At 43.7% G+C, this 20,009-nt stretch overlaps 1 protein-coding gene across 10 annotated transcripts in view; it reads right to left on the bottom strand.

The window, feature by feature from the left end:
* LOC126514633 (zinc finger protein 39-like) overlaps positions 1–19,549 on the bottom strand; it is a 48,351-nt gene extending 28,802 nt beyond the window's left edge. For 2 of the 10 annotated variants that reach the window (XM_050163632.1, XM_050163633.1), the window contains exons 1-3: positions 19,420–19,549; positions 18,195–18,251; positions 12,871–12,997 (exon numbers count right to left, since the gene is read on the bottom strand). In XM_050163632.1, coding sequence (XP_050019589.1) covers positions 12,871–12,997; positions 18,195–18,230 — 163 coding nt within the window. In that variant the 5' untranslated portion in view covers positions 18,231–18,251; positions 19,420–19,549. Of the gene's footprint in view, positions 1–3,668; positions 7,421–8,872; positions 8,958–9,189; positions 9,426–9,815; positions 9,906–12,870; positions 12,998–14,216; positions 18,252–19,419 lie in introns of those variants that run through there. The other 8 variants (XM_050163625.1, XM_050163630.1, XM_050163626.1 and 5 more) reach the window with 8 other exon arrangements.
* Between the last annotated feature and the right edge of the window lie 460 nt (positions 19,550–20,009).

Raw genomic sequence — 20,009 nt, 5'->3', positions numbered from 1 at the left:
AAGGGGGGACGGGGAGAGAAAAGTGAGAAGGGGAGGATTGGGGGAACTTGGGGAAACAGGAAGATTGGGATAAAGGAAGGTTGGATAGGGGAGCAGGGAAGCACATATCTTAGTTAAGGGAGCCACCTTAGGGTTGGCAAGAGACTTGAACCTAGAGTGGCTCCCAGGAGCCCAAGGCGATGTCCCCAGTTAGTCCCTTGGGAAGCGGAGGATAGGGAACCCGAAATGACCCTATCCCAAAAGGCTATTTTCTAATGGAGTCTTTAGTCTTTACTCTCGTCCCTGACAAGGCTTCACCTTTTTCTGTGGTGACTGCGTCCTGCACAATGCAATGCTTATTCATTCTCACTAGATGGAGCCAATGCCTGGGAAGCCTAAGGAGAACCAGAGTGACTTTCTAGGAGCATATTCTTGGTCAGACCCTTTCCTACTGACTTTTCTCCTGATTGAAGCCAGTTCCATAAGCACCCTGCTGTGTGAGGGGAACCTGGTGAGCATCATGGTATTAGCACACCTCAAGGAAAAGCTGTATCATTAAAAAAATGTAGTTGGGGCTGGAGAAATGTGTCATTGGTAAAGAGCGTGCTTGTACCCGAGAGCAGAGCACCTGAGTTCTGTTCCTAGCACCCACACCAGGAAGCTCACAAACTTCTGTAAGTAAGGGAGCCCAAACCCTTCTGGAGTCTTTGGGCATCTTCACTCACACTTACACATCCCCCTGCCACACACACGATTGTTAAAAATTCAATGTAGAGCTTCCTACTTAACTGAGCTAACTGATGAGTCTAAGGGGTTGCCCAAGGTTTAGGATTTGGAGACTATTACCTTCTGATGAGGGGATACGTAAACACTCAGAGGACACTAAATTCTTTCATTATTTTTAGAAACTGCCATGAAATTTTTGTGACAATATATAATATTGAAGTTTTTATTAATGTATAGCATGCAAACAAAAATAAATGTGCAAAAGCTCAGTGAATTATTAACACAATGAATACACTTGTGTCACAGTGAAAAATGAATTAGCTTCTCCCCTGCTCTCAACAGCCTTGGCCTTGCCTGTTCCAAACGGTATTCAAGATCTTTGTTGCTGTTTTTAAGACTAATTTATTTTCATTTTAGGTGTTTTTCCTGTATGTATGTAAATATGCCACATGAAGATAACACTGAACTGATCTCCCAACCTCCACAGGACCAACAGGCTTGTGCCATGTGCTAGGATTATAGGCATCTACCACTTCACTTGGCTTAACTTTGCTTTTTGTAAAATAAATATTTTACTATAGAAAAATATACATACATATGTAAACACACACACAAGGATATAATAGACTTCGCAGCTTCAGCAACTACTTATTAGGCATTTTTAACCTTCTTTATTGCTTTAACCCATTCCCTACCCATCAAACCCATCCGTGCTTATTTTTACTTCCCTTGTTTATACAGTCAGATGTGCAAACATTGAAATCTACAATTTTTAAATATTGTCTTATTAGTTATGTGTGTGGGGGTGTGTGTGCATGTGCATAGGGGTCCCCAAGAAAGCCGGAGACATCTATTTGAGTCTCCTTCTGCCCCCCTTAGCTGGAGTTACAGGCTGTTGTGAGCAACTCAGAGTGGGCGTTGGGAATTGAACTCAGGTCGCCTGGAAGAACAGCAGTGCTCTTAACTGCCAAACCATCTTTCCAGCACCAAATGCATTTTCTTTTATTTAAATTTATATGTGTGTGTGCCTTCTTGTCTCTATGTGCACCACTTGCATGCAGTGCCCACTGGTGGGCATTGGATCCCTTAGAAATGGAGCTACAGGCGGGCAATTGTGAGCCACTGAATATGGGAACCACACTGGGTCCTCTGTAAGAGCAGTGAGTGCTCTTAGCCACTGAACCCCCTCTTAGTCTCAAAGATACCTTTTTTTTTTTTTTTTTAAAGACAGGGTCTCTATTATTTAGCTCTGCATGTCCGAGTACTCTCTATATAGACCAAGCTGGCTTCAAACTCAAAGAGACCCACCTGCCTCTGCCTCCTAAATGCTGGGATTAAAGGTGTTTGCTGACACTCCTGGTTTATGAAGCAACAATTAAATGTACACTTAAAAATTTGAAAAGATGTATGTTTTGTCTGCATGTCTGCCTGTGCATCAGTGCATGCCTGGTGCCGTCAGAGGCCAGGAATGTCTGTTACACGCCTTGGAACTGGGGTTAAAGACAGTTTTGAGCCACCATGTGTGTTCAGAGAACTGCCAAGGGTCTTCAGGAAGAGCAGCATGTGCTCTTCACCATGGTGAAATCTCTCCAGCTCCTTAAATGAACACCTGTGACAATCAAATACATCTACATATTCATTCATTTTAATATTTTATACCTTTCCAGTGTGGGAGGCACAGAGGTCCTCGTGCGGATAAGCACTAAGAGAACAAGGAATGTTAAACACACAGGGATGTTCCTTCAGAAGACAAGATGCATAATCTGTTATTTGCTCAGAAGGCTGGGAGGGGACGTAGCCTGGTGATGTTTGGCACCACACTGGATCCTCCCCTAGCCCCTTATTCTTTCTGAGCTTGTCAACCTATAGAATCTATCTTTATGGAAGGTGTCACATGTACCCAATCTATAGAATCCATCTTTATGGAAAATGTCACACGTACTTTACAAAGAATTTCGATGTAGTCATGTCTTGGGCTTTATTGTGTACATGGGATTGCATTAATTACCACCAGAAAAAAAATTCAAATCCTGCTGTGCTTACTTGTGCCTAAAATAAACTACTCAGGGTCAGAGTCCTGAAGTTTGGACCAACACCGCCTTCTGAGTCATGCTGAACTGAATCACTTTCTTGCCTCCCACCAACTGTTATTCTGCTGGCCATGGTGGTTGCAGAGATCCCTTTCACTTCAGAACATCCTCTCTTGTTCCTACCCAGGAAGTTGTTTTCCAGCTCCATCTCCTGGGCACTGAGATTAAGAGGATAAATTGCTATTAGGTTTTTATGCTGTGCTGGAAATCTAGTTGAGGACATTGTTAATGCAATGCAAATCAGGACGCTTCTATCGGTTGACCCTCTTCTCCACCCCATTCTTTCCTGACACTGAAAAATGCCCAAGCTTCATTTTACATTTTCCTTCCCAGACCTAGGATTAGAACCTCTAGAACCCTAGCACCTGTTTCCTTTTGTTGAAGATAAATCTAGCAGTCTGTCTGACTCTGCACAGACATACTGACAGCGCCACTGAATCATGCTGATTTTGCCCAGTGTAATCCAGAGCCGCAGGTTCAGTTGCAGCATGCTGTGTTTGCGCATTTGTACCTTGTGTGGATTACTGAGGTTACACCTGTCTTCCACAGTGTATTTACTGGGGTGCATTGTAGTTCCAGCATTGCTAACATTGTTTTAAGAGGCTGTGTCTACCAATTAGAGTGCAACTTTGTGTTCAGCTCTTGAGTTTAATATACTCACTCTGAGTCTGTTTTGTTAGGTCACTAAGTCAGTACCGTGTCTGGGTTTTTATTATTCTAGCTACACTCCCCCTCTGAGGGTAGGAGGGAATGAGCACTACAGTTCATAATCAGTTCACGCCACCACTGTGAACCAATGTCCTTTTGGTGTGTGTGTGTTTTACTGTAAATACTTTTGCTATCAGACACACAAACCTACTCTGAGACATCATGTGAGGAAAAGAATACCTTTATTTACTTGAGCCAGTAATAACTGTCATACACTTTTAGATGACACAAGATTAAGAAGGTATATAATACAATGTCTGAGGCTAGGAAGATATAAAGAGGCCAGAATGTCATCAAATGTAGGAAATATCAATGTTCATTGCAACACGAAGCCACGGAGAGTCCCTTCTGCTAAGTCTCATCATGGAACATGATGATATGACACACTCACATCCTTGAACCATACATACATGAGTGTACTACCCAACACACCGTAGGCTGGTCAGCTATACCCCTGCATGTGCCACTGGCCTCTCCCAAACTCTGGTTACAACACCACAAATGACCCCAGACAGAGACTGATGCCCGCCGATAGGCAGCATTATTAATGTTCATCTCCTGGCATGCAGATTTTGAAAAACTGGAATATGAGATTTACCATTAAAAAATTAATGTACAGATTCCATAGTGATAATTTTCCTTGGTCAGGATTTTTGAAACCTGACTGGAAGTTGAGAGGTTTCACATAAAAAAAAGTTCACACAATGATCTGTTTAGTGGAAGATCCCTACCAGAGACACTCGCTATTTATGGGAATTTCATCAGGATTTCTTCTCCCCACAAAGCAGCATGAGAATGAAGAGTGGCAACAAGGATCTCTCTCCGGACAGCTTTCTAAAAAGAGAATTTATTTGTCTCCCCCACCTCCTAGGGTAAACTAACGGCTGTGGGCCTGCCCTATTACAGATTGTGCGGATCTCCCTTCCAGACACTAGAGAGATGGCAGAAACAGGCAGGAGGATCACAGCTCTCAGGACAAACTATTCCTGAGCCACAGTGCCCTTCTCCACATGGCTCCCAAACATGCTAGAGGTTATGTGCACTTCAGGCCAACTATGGATGGGCACCCAGGTGGGGTTTGTTGTAAGATTCTGGGGATAGCGGGATAGAAATAAATAGAACACGCGCACTTACATTCCACTAGAGCTTAGCAGACGGCTCACAAACAGAAATGCACTGTACAGCACAGGCTTATGAGTGCAGCAAGGAAAATAAATCTTGGGAGCCCATGGGACTCTGCGTTTGGGACTGATTCCTGCTGAGCGACTTCTTAGAAACACTGCCCACATTATTACCTGCTTTACAGTCTCTGTGCTAACTCTAATGTCTCCCGAGGTCTGACTTAGAGATGTGGATCTTCCAGATACAGTGATTACGTCTGCTGACATCCAGGAAGAGGGTTTCCCACATACATTACTCATGTGCTTCCAGCCAGTCACTGATGTTTAGAGCGGACTGCCTACTGGAAAAGGCATTTCCCTGTAGCTACTCTTGGGGTTCCTCAGCAGTGCAAGTTCTTTAATAAAAAGAGACCTGGCATCTCTTAAAGGGTTCCCTGCTTCCATTATACTCACCTATGTGTTTAGGGTTACTCACCTATGTGACTTCTTTCACGTACGGCAACAGATGGCTTATGGCTGAAATATTTCCTACAGTATTTAGAGTCAGAGTCTCTCAGTTTTGAGTTTTCTGGTGGACACGGACGTTTGTCTTGAGTACCTGTTTTCTGCACATAAACAACATCCATGGAGATGTCCCCATGCGTCTTCTTTGGTATGCAGTAAAGGATGACCTATGGTTGAAGGACTTTCTACATTCATAGGGCTTCCTTATAGGGTATACATTACCTAATGACTGATGAGATATGATATCTGGAGTAAGGGTTTTCAACATTTCATCTACGTGTATGTGTTTTAATGCACAGTGAGTTATATCTATGGTTGAGATATTTTTTACATTTATATGCTCTTAAGATTTCTCCCCGTTTGTGAGTTCTCTGATCTATCTTTGGCTGGAATATTTTCTTTTTAATTATAAAAGTTTGTCACCTGCGTGAATTCTCTGACCTGTGTACCAGCTTGACACCGGGCAGGCCTTTCCACATATGGAACACGGGTGGAGTTTCTCCGCAGGAAAGCTCCTGAGAATGGTGGGCAGATGACTAGTGGTGGAGCTGTTCTGCATCTTCATAGGATCTCTCCCTGGTGAGCTCTCTGATGCACACAGGTGTGAACTCGACTTATAGGCTCATCACACACCTCACTGGTAGTGATTCTCACCCGAGTGCGTCCTCTGATGTCTGGTGAGATGAAACTTCAAACTAAATGACTTCCTACACTGTTTACATTCATAGGGCTTCTCGCTTGTATGGATTTTCTTATGTGTATAGAGGCTTGGGCTCTGCTTGTAACTTTTGCCACACACTATACACTCATAGGGTTTCTCATTTGTGTGAGTTCTCTTGTGTGCATGAAGGTGGGAATTTTGCTTAAAGCATTTTCCACATACATCACACTCATAGGGTTTCTCACCCGAGTGAGTTCTCTGATGTACGGTGAGGTATGACTTGAGAATAAAGGATTTCCTACATTCTTTACATTCATAGGGCTTCTCACCCGTGTGAATTCGTATGTGCGTGTAGAGACTTGTCCTCTGCTTGAAACTTTTCCCACACGTGGTACATGCAAAGGGTTTTTCACCCGTGTGAATTCTCTGATGTACAACCAGAAATGACTTCAGCCTGAAAGACTTCCCACATTCTTTACAGTCATAAGGCTTCTCACCTGTGTGAGTTCTCTGATGTGCATGTAAGTGGGCTCTTTTGTAAAAGGCTTTTCCACACACATTACACACGTAGCGTTTTTCCTGCGTGGGGGTTTGCTGGTTCACGATGGGTTTTGACTGCTGGCAGTCTTTACACTCGTAGGGTTTCTCAGCTGTGTGGGCTCCCGAATGCAAGTAGAAACCTGGTGTGTGGTTAAAGGTTTTCCCACAAGTATCACATTCATACGCTTTCTCATATCTGTGTGCCAGCTCAAGCTGGAGGTTCGACTTACTAACTGTCTTTCCAGATATACTGTATTCATGGGATTTCTCAGCCTTGGGAGGGTTCTGTTGAACACTGCGATTTAATTTTGAGCCAACCATTTTCCCGTACACATTCCTTCCATCCCCTATGATGCTCTGCTGCACACTCTTTTCTGATTTCTGGCAAATGTATTTCTCATCTTCATCACATGTGTAAGGCTCTTCTCCCACATGTGAATGCTGATGTTTTTGGAGGTTTGATTGTATATTGAATATTGGCCCACAATCATTGCCTTTATAATATTTCTTTTCTTTGTGGGTTTTTAAGTGCTGTGTGAGATGAGAATTTCTATAGAACAATCTCCCACACACTTTACATTCAAAAGCTTGCTCCTGTACCTGGGTCCCTCCTAGACCAGGAAGAGCTAACTTTTCTAATCCTTTCCTGTAGTTCCTCAATTTACTGGAGGGGTCTCTGATAGGAAATGTGTCCTGTAGCCACACTGTCTTCGTGTGGAAAGCGTCACTGTGCCTACGACACTGCAAGTGCCGTTCTTCACATTGAGTACTGTGATACAGGCTGAGAGGCTCAGGAAGCCTGGGGGACACCCTGGTCACAACCGGAAGACCACGTTCCTCTACCGCCTGCACCTCACTGGGCTCACTAGGGAGAAGCACATTAGCCCACATATTACGTGCCCCATGTCTCGTTCCAGAAGACACGTCATTCTTTACAGCCAGCCTCAAAATACAGCTTGGGCTAGTAAATGGTTTTCCTGCTTCAGCCCTCTGCTCAGCTGACGTGCTGCTCTTGGCAATTACCAGACTGCATCCACGCATCTTTTGACTATCCTGGCTGATCTCATCCGGGCCATTCACATGCTGCAGATCTAGAAGAAATAAAGAAACGGAAGGTTTTCTGGTTAGTATCCATACAGATCAAGTGCAGTAAACTTGCCTGTTACTTAAGAATTTCTTGATGAAATGATGCAGACATCTCCAGTGCTTTTCAAATACTAATGATCATATACAGAGGAACGGATTCTTGATATTCCTAATTTAATCACAATTAAATACAACAAAAGAAAAATCTGTAGGGCCCTGGTCTGCTCTTATTCCTGGGGCGCATCTCGAGGACAATTTCTGGTCAACATGACCAAGCATTCAGCCCTTATTCCTGGGGCGCATACAGTTTCTAGTCAGATGACTAGCATTCTGTTAGTTCCTGTATTTCCCCTGCCCCTGCCTGGTTAAGTTCCTATATTTTCCCCTGCCCCACCTGGTGATTAGCTGCAGGGCATTCATTCCATTGTTGATACGGTAATTTCCCACCTGCCTGGGCGGAGTCCTTGTGCTGCAGTTAGCTAGATAAAGACTCCCCCAATGCTGAATAAACTGGCAGTCGCTTGATCCGAATGACCCTGGTCTCTCTGTGTCTTCTGTTCAATCTCCAGGCCCTAACTCGACTTGCGCTGTTCGGTACAGTGGCGCAGGAACTGTAGCGAGGGTGTAACACCAAAACCGGGTGTTACAAAAATCTGCAGACATTTGGTTCTGTAAGTCAAGGTATACCTGTAACCCTGGAAACGTGAGATTGCTGCATGGGTCTGACAGGAACGACTGGCATTTCCTAGCTGTGTGAACACATACATGCTGACTCAGAATCATGCTTCTCCATGCCTTTATTTACTCTGGCACTTTGACCATAAGAAAATTTCACAACAAATGGAGTTTTCTGGACAAATTCATTGTGTATGTCAAATTACAGTGATTTCTACACAGAGAAAAATGGAAGGTTAATCACTTAGCACAACCCTTCACAAAATATGAGTCCAGAAACAAGCAATTTGTGGGGTCATTTGACCTTCAAGTCCAAGGTCTCCTAAACGTTACACTAAGCTCGAGATGTACCCCATCCTAGAGTCTACGCCGGGTGCTTCTCGGCTGCAAAAATTCTGCTGTCTTCACACACATGACTTCATTTCCAGCAACTTTGCTTTGCTCAACCCCATGGTGAGCTGCCTAAACCACTATGTTTTCAGTATTAGTTTCAAACTTGTAACATTGAAACTGGATTCTTAATAAAGTAATAGGAATTCTCTTCATACTTCTTGTCCACCTATATACTGTATAGTATGTATAGAAATCAGTGGTCTGAAATAAATTAAATCAAATGAAAGTCATAATATTAAAATTGCATGTTCTTTAGGCCTTAACTATTTTATTTTTCTTCTTTTATTCAGGAAGACTTTGGGGGAGGTTGATTTTTTTTTTTAATGCCAAAACTTTCATTTCTCAACACAATGGAGCTCTTTAGTCTGTTGATAAATTTCTTGACTTACCACTGCTTGTTCCAGAATTTTAAACAAGTGCACAAAAAGGAGCAAATAACAATCGATAATCATATGAACAAATGCTCCAAACAAGCTACAGAAAAGAGGAAAGAACAAGTAAGTACTTAAATAAAATAACCACAGACTGGATAGAGTTTGTTTAGCCTACGGTGACACACTGCAAAACTAGAGAGGGGAATGAATCTGTGTGTGAAGGCTTGAACTGAACTTGATATGCCTACGGTAACACAAGGCAAACATAGCCAATCTTGGCTGTCAACTTGACTATATCTGGAACCAACTAAAACCCAAGCGGCTGCACATACCTGTGATGGATCTTCTGGACTGGATCATTTGATGGGGAAGGCACACTCTAAATCTCAGCCAAACCGTCTGCTGGTAGCCCATATAAAAGGTCATGGAAGAAGGCGGCTTTTGCTTTTTGCCTGCTTGCCCTCACTCCCACTGGCAAGTATCTACCCTGCTGCAGAGGCATTCCTTCACTGGTTTAGACCTCTTCAGGATTCCACTGCACACGGAAGACAGCAGCTCTCTAGGAATCCTGGGTGAGTCCAGCACAAATTGGTACCGCTGAGGCATCCATCCAGTATCACCGACCTGACTGAATGACCAGATCCTTGGCCTGTCTATTGTGATAGCCTTTGTAATCTACTCTAATAAATCCCCTATGTATGTGTGTGTGTGTGTGCGCGCACGCATGTGCATGCGTGTGGGCTCTATCAGTTCTGCTCCTCTAGGAAACCCTGACTAATAAAATGGTACGCATGTACATGAAAGAACCTTTTGTAGACTATACACACTGATTGTTAGATGAGTAAAAACACTTATACTCAAGTCTGGACCATGGGAAAAATGGAGAAAAGAGCTCAACACAGCCACCATCTGCCGAGCTTCCTTACTTGGCATCCCTGTCCAGGGCGCATTCACTGACCTGGGAGGCTCTGGTTTGGGACATCTTCCTTCCATGGCCCAGCTTCTTGTTCCAACTTCAGGATCAACTCAGGTTTGGGATCACACCGATCTAGTAATAGGAAAGAATTGTACAAGTTTTGGCTAACTGCTAAGTGAGGTACATAAAATGACAATACATTGGGCTGGAGAGATGGCTCTTGCAGAGGACTTGAGTTTAATTCTCAGAACCCAAATGGAGGTTCACAACTGTTTCCAACTTCAGTCCCAGGAAAACAGATGCCTTCTTCTGCGTTCTGTTTATTAATTAATTAATTTAATGTTTGTTTGTTTGTTTGTCTGCTATTTTGAGACAGGCTTTCTCTGTGAAACAGTCCTGACTGTTCTGGAACTCACTCTGTAGACCAAGCTGGCCTCGAACTCACTGAGATCTACTTGCCCCTGCCTCCTGAGTGCTGCTACCACCGCCCAGCACTTCTTCTGCCTTCTGAAGGCACTGCACTCATGTTGTGTACAGACATACATGCAAGCAAAACAACCATACACATAAAATGACAATATATATTATTATGGGCAATGGGCAGTGACAGGACCGATGAGAACATTTTATAAGCGCTTTAAGAACATCCACAGATTCAGCCAAAACAGATCAATTCCCAAGGTGTATTACAGCCAACTATGAAAAGTACAAAATAGGACTGGAGAGACAGCTCGGTTGTGAAGAGCACATGTTTCCCTTGCAGAGGAATGGGGCTCAGTTCTCATCACTAACACCAGGCAGCTCACAAGCAGCTGTGAACTCCAGACGGTCTACCTTCCTCTTGCATCCTATGTAAACACTGTACTCACATACATGATGTCATATACATAAAGCCACATGCAGACACACATAATTAAATATGATTAAAAAAAGCCTACAAACAAAGACAGAACTAAGACATCCTGAGAGCCAGCATGTGGCACAGTTCTATGATTTTAGCACTGAAACAATTTTGAAGGAAAGTCTGTGAAGAGAGATCTTTTTGTTTTTGGTTTTTCAAGGACAAGTTTTCTCTGTGTAGCCCTGGCTGTTCTGAAACTCATCCTGTAGACCAGGCTGGTCTTGAACTCAGAGCTCCACCTGCCTTTGTTTCCCAAGTGCTGGGAGGATTAAAGGTGTGCACCACCACCCCTGGATGAGAAAGTATATCTTTAAAAAACAAAATTTTGCAAATTAAGAAAATGGAAAAAAGCAAATGAGATAGTACTTGAACAAAGGCATGACAGCAGGAACGACTGAGAGCTCACATCTTGATCCGCAAACAGGATGCAAAAGGAGAACACTGGGAATGACACATGACTTTTGAAACTCAAAGCTTGCCCACAGTCGTTCCTGTTGCCATGCCTTTGTTCTACCATCACGGACTCTAACTCTTTGAAATCATAAGCCAATTAAATGCTTTCTTGTCTAGTTCCCTTGGTTACAGTGTTTTATTACAGCAATAGAAAAGTGACTAATACACTAGTTACACAGTAAGATCCTATCTTCACATGGGGTCAGATGACTTACAAATGCTTGTACAACTCAGATGATCAGGGCTGGAGACCCAGCACTCAGATGAAAGCTGGGTGTGGTATGTGTATGTGTGGGAGGGATAGGGGCAGAAGGAGGAGGACAGAGACAGGCAGATCCCAGGAGGTTGCTGGCCAATAGCCAGGCTGGAAAGGCAAGCTTCGGGTTCAGTGAGAGAGTGTACCTCAAGATATAAGGGGGAAAGTAGAGGAAGCCTTCTCATGCATGAAAGGGTCAGGCAAGCCCTACAGACAGATGTGATTGAACCACATACAAACAGGAAGTCATGCATTAAAAAAAAATTATGAAAAGTAAACAACACTGTCCTGAATGAAAAACTGTTAAAAACAAACAACTAAAACCAAACAAAAAACTTAAAAGTACATTGCAACAAATAAAAACTATACCACATTAAACAATGTGGTAAGAGCAACAGAAAGGAAGCATTAAGTTCCTACAGAAAAGCAAAGAGGAACAGAGAAAGGACAAAACACCTAAGTAGAAATTAGTACAAAGAAAATATCAGCGAGAGCACAAATGTAAAAACTGATACAAGCACAAAACTAAAAGAGCAGTAAACAGGAGGAGGTTGTTTGTTTGTTGGCTGAGGTGTATGTACATGTTTGGTTTTAGTTATTTTGAGACAGAGTCTCTTTGTAGTTATGGCTGGCCTGAAGTCACCCTGTAGACTAGACTGGCCTTGAACTCACAGAGATCTGTCTGTTTCTACCTCCTAAGTGCTGGGATCAAAGGTGTGCAATATCATGCACAGTATATAGGAAGAGGTTTTTGAGAAATAAATATAAAACTTTAGCTTCCGCTGTCAACATGCCAGTGCGGATGCTCTCTCTGCTGAGTCTCCCTGTGTCGACAGCTCGGGCTACTCCACGACAACGAGGCATAGAAGAGCACTAGAGAGGAGCTGCTCATCGAGCCTAATGTTAAGACTGGGGAAGGCAGAACATCTTCTGGAATATGTGCAACTGTGATGTGCCAGTTAAAAACAGAAATAGCCCTGGATGTGGTGCAGCATTCCTTCAATCCTTGGAAAGCAGAGGTAGTCGGATCTCTGAGTTCAAGAACAGCCAGGGCTATGGTGAGACCCTACCTCAAAAAACAACAAACACCAAATAGGGACTTGGAGAAATGACTCAAAACTAAGAATACTTGCTCCTCTTGCAGAGGACCTAGGCTTGATTTCCAGCAATTACATGGCTGCTAACAAGTGCCTGTAACTCCAGTTCTAGGGACTCCAATGCCCTTTCTGACCTCCTTCAGCATTGCATGCATATGGTGCATACACATATATGGAGGCGAAATACCCATACATATAAAAAAAATTAAACAAATCTTAAGAAAATACAAACAGTCTGGAGATTAAGCTCAGTGCTGGGTACTTACCTACACTGCACAAGACCTAGTTTGGTCACTAGCACACACACACACAAAATATCCTTGGAAGAAGTTCCTGTAGTTATCAAAAAGCAGTAAGCTTCTAATAGGAGTACTGGAGAGTTTCACTCACTCAAGGACAGCAGGCTGCTGTAGGTCTCCAGCATCACATCCCTGTAGAGCTTCCTCTGAGCATCATCCAGGTCCTGCCACTCTTCCCAGGTGAAGTCCACAGAGACATCCTCAAAGGACACCAACCCCTGTAATCAAACATCTTTCCTTAGCCCAAGCCTCAGCCTTTGGTCAGAGACAGGAATATGGGAGGTCACTCCTCTCCACAATTGTTTACACAGGATATACATTTAAGTTTTCTTATCATGGAAGAAAAATCATCTGCAAAATGTCTTACAAACATACTAATTTAGTAATGATAAGAGACAAAAGGCAGAAAACAAATGTAAGCAATTGATAAGTCTCTCGTTTCCCACTTAAAATACACTTCTGACTCCAACAATGACAAATCCAAGCAGTCAATGTTGTCTCTAAGTTATTTATAAAGTACAGTCATAAGCACTCACATATGCTCTTCCAAAAGCTAGAAGAACTGCTAGATTCAACAGAAATAAACATCACTAGCATCCTATAAAGCAATATATAAACAAGCAGAAGCCAGCTCAACGCCTCAACATTTTGAAAGTCATCCCATGAAAGTAGAAAGGGGAAGGTCTCAGGGCAGAGCCGGTGGGGAAGAATCACTTCCCAGTTTCCACACTGGGAAATAGGGCACTAACAATACAGAGTGGAAGACATGCAATGTGGTAGGCTCCACAGATCCCACTCCCACAGAAGGCTGAGGCAGGGGACCAAGAGTTGGAGACGAGGCAGACACAAGAGGAAAGGAACTGGGAACTCATCACAGAAGAAACACAAAGCAGCAACAGAAAATAAAAAGTAAGAATAGCATTTATTAATTTCTTTTGTCTTTGATAAAAATATCAGTTTGTTTCCAAGGTTTCTATATAAACAATTATTTAGGAATTGATGTATTTAACTATGCGACATGAAAGAAGAGGGCAATTTGTGGGAAGGAACAATAGATTTTTTTTTTCTCCTGTGTTTTTGCTAACCTGTAAACTGTTTTTTCCCATGATGACTTGCTTAATTTCTTTTCGAACACAGGCATATTAAGATGGTGTGTACAGACTCAGAACAGAACAAATACCTCCATCCTCTCCTCACTTCAGCCCAGTCCGTACGAGCTGACACTGCCTATGGAAATATCTGCAGAAGTGATCTGTCATCTCTGATCACTGTTTTAAGCTGGTGCCCAGTAACTGACTTAGACAAAAAAGCAGCATTTGAGAGTTGTGAATGAGAAAGAGGGAAGGGGCCGCTTACTGTTTGAGCACAATACACTGGAAAGACTTTCATTCATCATCAGACCAAACTTTCTGGGAAACAGAATAGGAAGTTCCTAACCAGAGACACGGGCTTGGAGAGCATCGACTAGGAACGACCAGGGTGCAGAACCAGGGCTCATCTAGGAAGGTGTCCAACCTTCAGGGTTAAGTCATCCACCACTGCTGCCCAAGACTCAAGGTTTACCCCTTCAGCTCATTACCAAGTTCCCACACATACTCCAGTCTGCTATACTTTGTACAGGGTAGGTTGAAATCCATCTGTAAATGCCAGATATCTGAAACAAGAGTAGTTATAGTGAGTGTGAAATAAATTCCTGGCATCATTTTGAGACTTAAGACAAATACAATGCACTAAAAAGATGGTACCTTGGATGTGCTGGCGTATGTGTGAAGGATTCCAGGACATGGGGACCACCGCCTACTCCTTTTCAGTGCTGTTTATGTGGACAGAACATATACCTCCACCCCCACCTCACTTCGCCTCAGACAGGACTAGGTGACGCTGTCTATGGAATTACCTGTAGAAGTAACCTGCCACCTCTGATGACCTTTTGAAGCTGGCATTAGGTTTGCTGTTCTTTTTCTTACTGATCAGCAAACTCCAGGAGGCCACTCTGTGAAGCTATCGTGGCCTGAGATGTGATATACACCTTGCTTATGTAACTTCACCAAAGCAGGAGTTGCTGCTTATCAAAACATAAACTATAGCTCTGACAGCCAAAAAATACAGACAGCATCAGCTAGAGAAGATCCAAATCTGAGGATGGAGCAGGGAACACCACAAACAAACACTGATGAACACCCACATATGTACACTGAACTGAGTTTACAGCCCACACTGCCTTCTTGGTCAGAACTGTTCTACTTTTAATTTCCAGTGAGGTAATACCTTTATAAAAGGAAGTAGAGTCAATAAGCACACACTACAAGAAAAGATGAGAAATTTGAATTCACACATTAAAATTAGATTCCAAGAAAAAGAAACAGCAGTCACTTCTAACAATGCTCACATCCTAATTCCAGAAAAATTTCAGAAAAAAATTAGCATCCAAAATACTTGCTTGCTACATGTGAACACATATAAAAACAGTCCTGGAAAGTGATCTATCATAGCTACATCCTCAGACATAAACATACTTGTTATAAAACAGAAGTAACTGACATAACTAGTCTTCATTTCTGTAACTGGTCATGTGTGTGTGTGTGTGTGTGTGTGTGTGTGTGTGTGTGTGTGTTAGCTGTCTGTCTTATTCTAGTACTCACGCTGTATTTCCCCAGCCTTCAGCAAATGTGTCAGCAGGCCTTGCTTCTTTACTAGGAAGCACAACTGAGTGTCTGGAATAGTTGTAGTCCTGCCTGACAAAGAGGGCACAGTTATACTAAGAGATGCCCTTAGTGATGTCCTTTCATGGTTTGACTGTGGAATGTTCCCTACAGGCTCACTGTTTTGAGCATGAGATCTGAAGCGTGTGGTGCTACTTTGAAGGCTGTGGAAGGGTTAGGTGGTAGGGGTCTGGCTGCTGGAAGTAGACTACAAATGGGTGTCTTTGAAGGTTATACCTGCCCCTGGTTCCCACTTCTCTCTCAGGTTCCAGGTCTGCCATGGTGTGAACAGCTGCTCCTCTTCACACTCTCACCTCCACTGATGGAGCCACTCCAACCTGCCATCACTGCCATGATGGACTGATACCTCTGAAACAATGAGCCAAAATAAATCTTCCCTTTCCTATGGGCTTTCTTTCAGGTAATATTTGGTCAAAGCAATACAAATGTAATTAATATTTTCCCTTATCTCCACGGTATCCTGGTCCGATCTTCCCTGGGTAATCTAGATTACTCAGGAAAACCATCACTAGCATCTTTACCACCTATTGCCTTGGGGTCATAAGAAGCAAAGTACTTTGGATAAAATCAGTCCCTCCAGCCGAATAGAGTCATAGTGGTGGCCTTTGGTAGAAGCATTGCCCCTTATCAATGTAGGCCAGTAGGGCATGTGGCTATGGGAACAGAAACAAAAAAAGGTCCTAGTAGTGGGGTGTGGTACATACCTTTGAGGCCAGCACTTGGAAAGCAGGGGCAGGTTGTCTGTGAGTTCAAGACCAGCATGGTTTTCAGAGCAAGTTCCAGGCCAACCAAGCTCACATAGTGGGACCTTGTCTTCAAAGCTCCTAGTGCTAAACACTTTACTAGTAAAGTCTTCTGCTGTGGTCATTTCTGATGAGCTTTGATAGGAGACACAAATACCTTTATTTCTACCATCCAGACAGTATGTCAATACTCCTGTTGTCCAAATGTGCTTCCAGTGTTCCTTCTGAGCTACTGATCATGAACCCAGGCACTGTGTAGGTCAGTGAAGGTAAGAGTGCACAGTACGCTTCTCACCTTTACCTGTGGATTCCCACACTCTGGTTTCTGTCTATGGCAAACATCAGGCAAGCTGCTGAACCTGACCCAGAGTACTTACAGCCTTTGTAGAGAATCCCATCCCAACCCTGTACGGACTACAATCTAGCTGGTGCCTTCTCCTGTGTTTAAAATTATGTCAAGACATTTTTGAGCAAATAATATATTTTGTATAATCTACGAACTAGATGGAAGTATTGCTACAAAATATATAAGCAAGATATGTACATTATCCAGACGTGTGCTCCTGTTTTTACTCATGCTCCATGTGCCTTTCTCATGACTCGCACACAAATGGTATCCACTTATTCTGTTTTCTCCCAAGGCCTTCACCACACCTGCCTGCTAGCTGTACAGCTCGTCAGCACTCAGGCCTCACCCCTGAGGAACAGACCCTTCCAGCCTAGCACCTAGCAGAGACGGACAGTTCTGGTGTGACAAGAAAGCATATGCTTGTTTCTAGGCAACCACACTTCCTTACCATCTACAGCATCACATGTGCCACTGGAGCAGAATGAACAACAACAGAGCTGGCGGGAATTGTAACTCCTAACGTTAGACCTCAGGGAGCAAAGCTGGGAGAAAGGAAGTGGAGGGAATAAAAAGAAGGATCCAGGAAAAAAATATCCCTCATTTTAGAGTACTCACCAAAGCCACAAGGTAGATTGGCATCAATATCATATACAAGAAAAAAAATGGAGGATACTACTTCCATTCTGACAAGGAGAGCTTGTTGCGCCTCTTCGTATCAACACAGGAGTTAAACTTATGGTCTGAATGCTACACAAGTGGTCCATGCTACCAAGAAATAATCTCTAAACTCACAGCAAAGGACTGGATCACAGAAGTCCTCTAATGTGGAATGAGTGGGGAACTGAGAAGAAGAAAAGGGTAAGTTACGATCAGGAGAAAAAGAACTCAGAAAATAAGCGAAGAAAGCAGCAGCAGCATCAGGACTGAAATGAAGACCTTCCCGGGAAAGAGGACGGGCAACTCTGCAGCATGGCAGAAGACGGAAGTAAGGCAGCTGGCAGAGAACAGTGTTTCCATTCGACTGTGATGAGACGCTGAGAATCTGAACCAAGACTACAGTGATTGGGAGAAAAAATGCAAACAGTAAAGACGAATTATTACTAGAAACATGTCTGGACACCGCTATGCTCTACATGCACGCACGTAGGGAGAGAAGTGAAGGGTCCGGAGTGCTTTGTCTTCCTACCTTCTAGGTCTCATCTGACGTAGTGGGCTCTTCCAAAAGCTGTCTGGAACTATACAACTATACAACTTTAGCAAAGAAAACCCCCGTGACTCCATCTGAGTCTGAGCACTTGTGAACACTGTGGAATGCTGTGTTCATCTCCAGCCTGGGAATGAAGCTCCGTTCACATCATGCTTGTGTCCATGAAGCCTGTTTAGACTTCACGGGACATGAGAGGTTGGCACCTTCTGAGTCAACCCAACCCCTACAACAAACAGACCATGTCAGGAAAACCAGAGACTGGTTGGCTCCGTCGACACATTCGGTGCTATCATCTGCATGTATTTATCTTACATTAAGTTTATTCTTCCATTTCCATTTTCAAAAGTCCTAAAGTACAATATAAGACAAGGCAAGGCTAACTATACTACTCACCTCCGATGTGTCCATTGTCCTAAGGCTTTCAGACATGAGAGGACCGTGCAATCACAGCTAGAAGAGAAAGTCAACAGAAATTAACTTACCAGATATGCCCTGCTTTCAGATCTCAATCTGCAAACACAGGAAGAAAGCTACAAGACGGACAAAAATGCCTCCCTGTGTGGGAATGGTGTGTTATACTTGACAACGGCCACAACTGATCTTGTTGAAGGAGCATCAGGCACGTTATTAAACGGTGGAGATTCATCATTCCATTATACACACACTGTCTTACACATTGAAATTTCATACAAAGCATGTCTCATCCACTCTACATGGTTTACTTTCAAGACTTCCCTGGCGAAACCGAACACTGAGTGTATTCACTGCAGGGCTTTGGCAGTGATATTTCCCAATGGCTGGGATCCTGCACTCAGGCCTTGGTATATAGCTCCCTCCCACAACGTCACTTGCTCTGGCCAGTGGAGCTACGATAAATGTGACCTGTACAACTTTTAAAATGAGTTTTCCCAGGGCAACTAGCCGAGATGGCAACTTGTGTTCCTACACACCGCTTCTACACCGTCTTTAAAAAAGTGTATTAAGGTTCTTCAGAGCACTAAAGGTAAAAGTACCACAGGCTGCAGCAAGCCCCAAGTCCAAAGGCGCTGAAACCATAATAAGACAGCTGCGCTCTATTGCTGTGCCATAGCTTTTCCCTCCAGACCCAACAGGTCCCCACTGCCACCGTGAAGCAGAGATGCCCTTAGCAATGAAGCGAGAACACAGTGATGGCTAAGTCTCTAGTAACTGGTCCAGCTAATTAATACTCCAAAGTCACAGGCCCCTCACCTAGGATTCCAGCCATCGCTTCCCTCTCAACATCCTCCCCACCAGCTCTTCCCTCACTAATCGGTCAAGTGACCGACTCCTCAATGCCTTCCTCCCAGTGAAGCCCTCACAATGAAACACTATAGGGACAGTCTGCAAAGTCCTTCTGAACCGCAGGGTGGGGACACACGCTAGACAACCTGGTGGAGGGTGGGCTAAGCTCAGGAGCCGCAGGAGATGGAGTCGGGAGCAGGGCCAGGCTGAGCACAGAATCCGGAATGCAGGGAGATAGGCGGTGAGCTCAGCCCGGCACAGGTACCCAGCCCAGCGCCGTCTGCATCCGGAACAGCCGAGGAGATGAGGACCGACACCGGCCAGCTCCCGCCGGTTCCCCAGAGGCTGCACTCACCTTGGTGCCGGGCGTCAGCTTCTGTGTGTTTTTTACCAGAAGAACGTAGGGCCAAAAGACTGGGTACCAACCTCGGCGGAAACCGGAAACAACATGGCGGACCCCCAGAGATAGTTCGGGAAAGGACGCCCCGCCTCAGAGCTGGGTCTGACTGGACAGATCCCGAGTCTCCACCACGATTGGATAGAATATCTTGAGTGACAGTAAACATTACCAATCGTTGACAGAACAAGGCTGGAGAAATCTACTTACCACTTTATGCTGTGATTATTAAGACTTTCTCCACTTAACCCTGTGACATCATTAAGTTTTTTTCTCTACCTTGGCTATTCCATTTAATGTGACGTCCTTCAGGTTAATCAACGTCATCCAAAGTGACGAGGTTTTTCTATTTTTGATATGTATTTCATTGTGGATATTCACGTTTCCTTTTCATCCATCTAGGGATGAACGCAAGTAATTTTTATAACTTGACCCTTTATGGATAGTACTGCAATAACTATAGCAGCGCAGGAATCCCTTGCACATTGACCTAAAATCCTTTTTTATATGTTCAGATTTGGACTTGCCGGTTGTTACAGCAGTTGCGT

This window comes from Alexandromys fortis, unplaced genomic scaffold, assembly GCF_014885135.2.
Source record: "Alexandromys fortis isolate MF-2015 unplaced genomic scaffold, M_Fortis_MF-2015_v1.1 scaffold_149, whole genome shotgun sequence".
NCBI lineage: Eukaryota > Metazoa > Chordata > Mammalia > Rodentia > Cricetidae > Alexandromys > Alexandromys fortis.
Note: the sequence above shows the minus strand (reverse complement) of the source record. Positions and strands in the feature narration are given on the sequence as shown.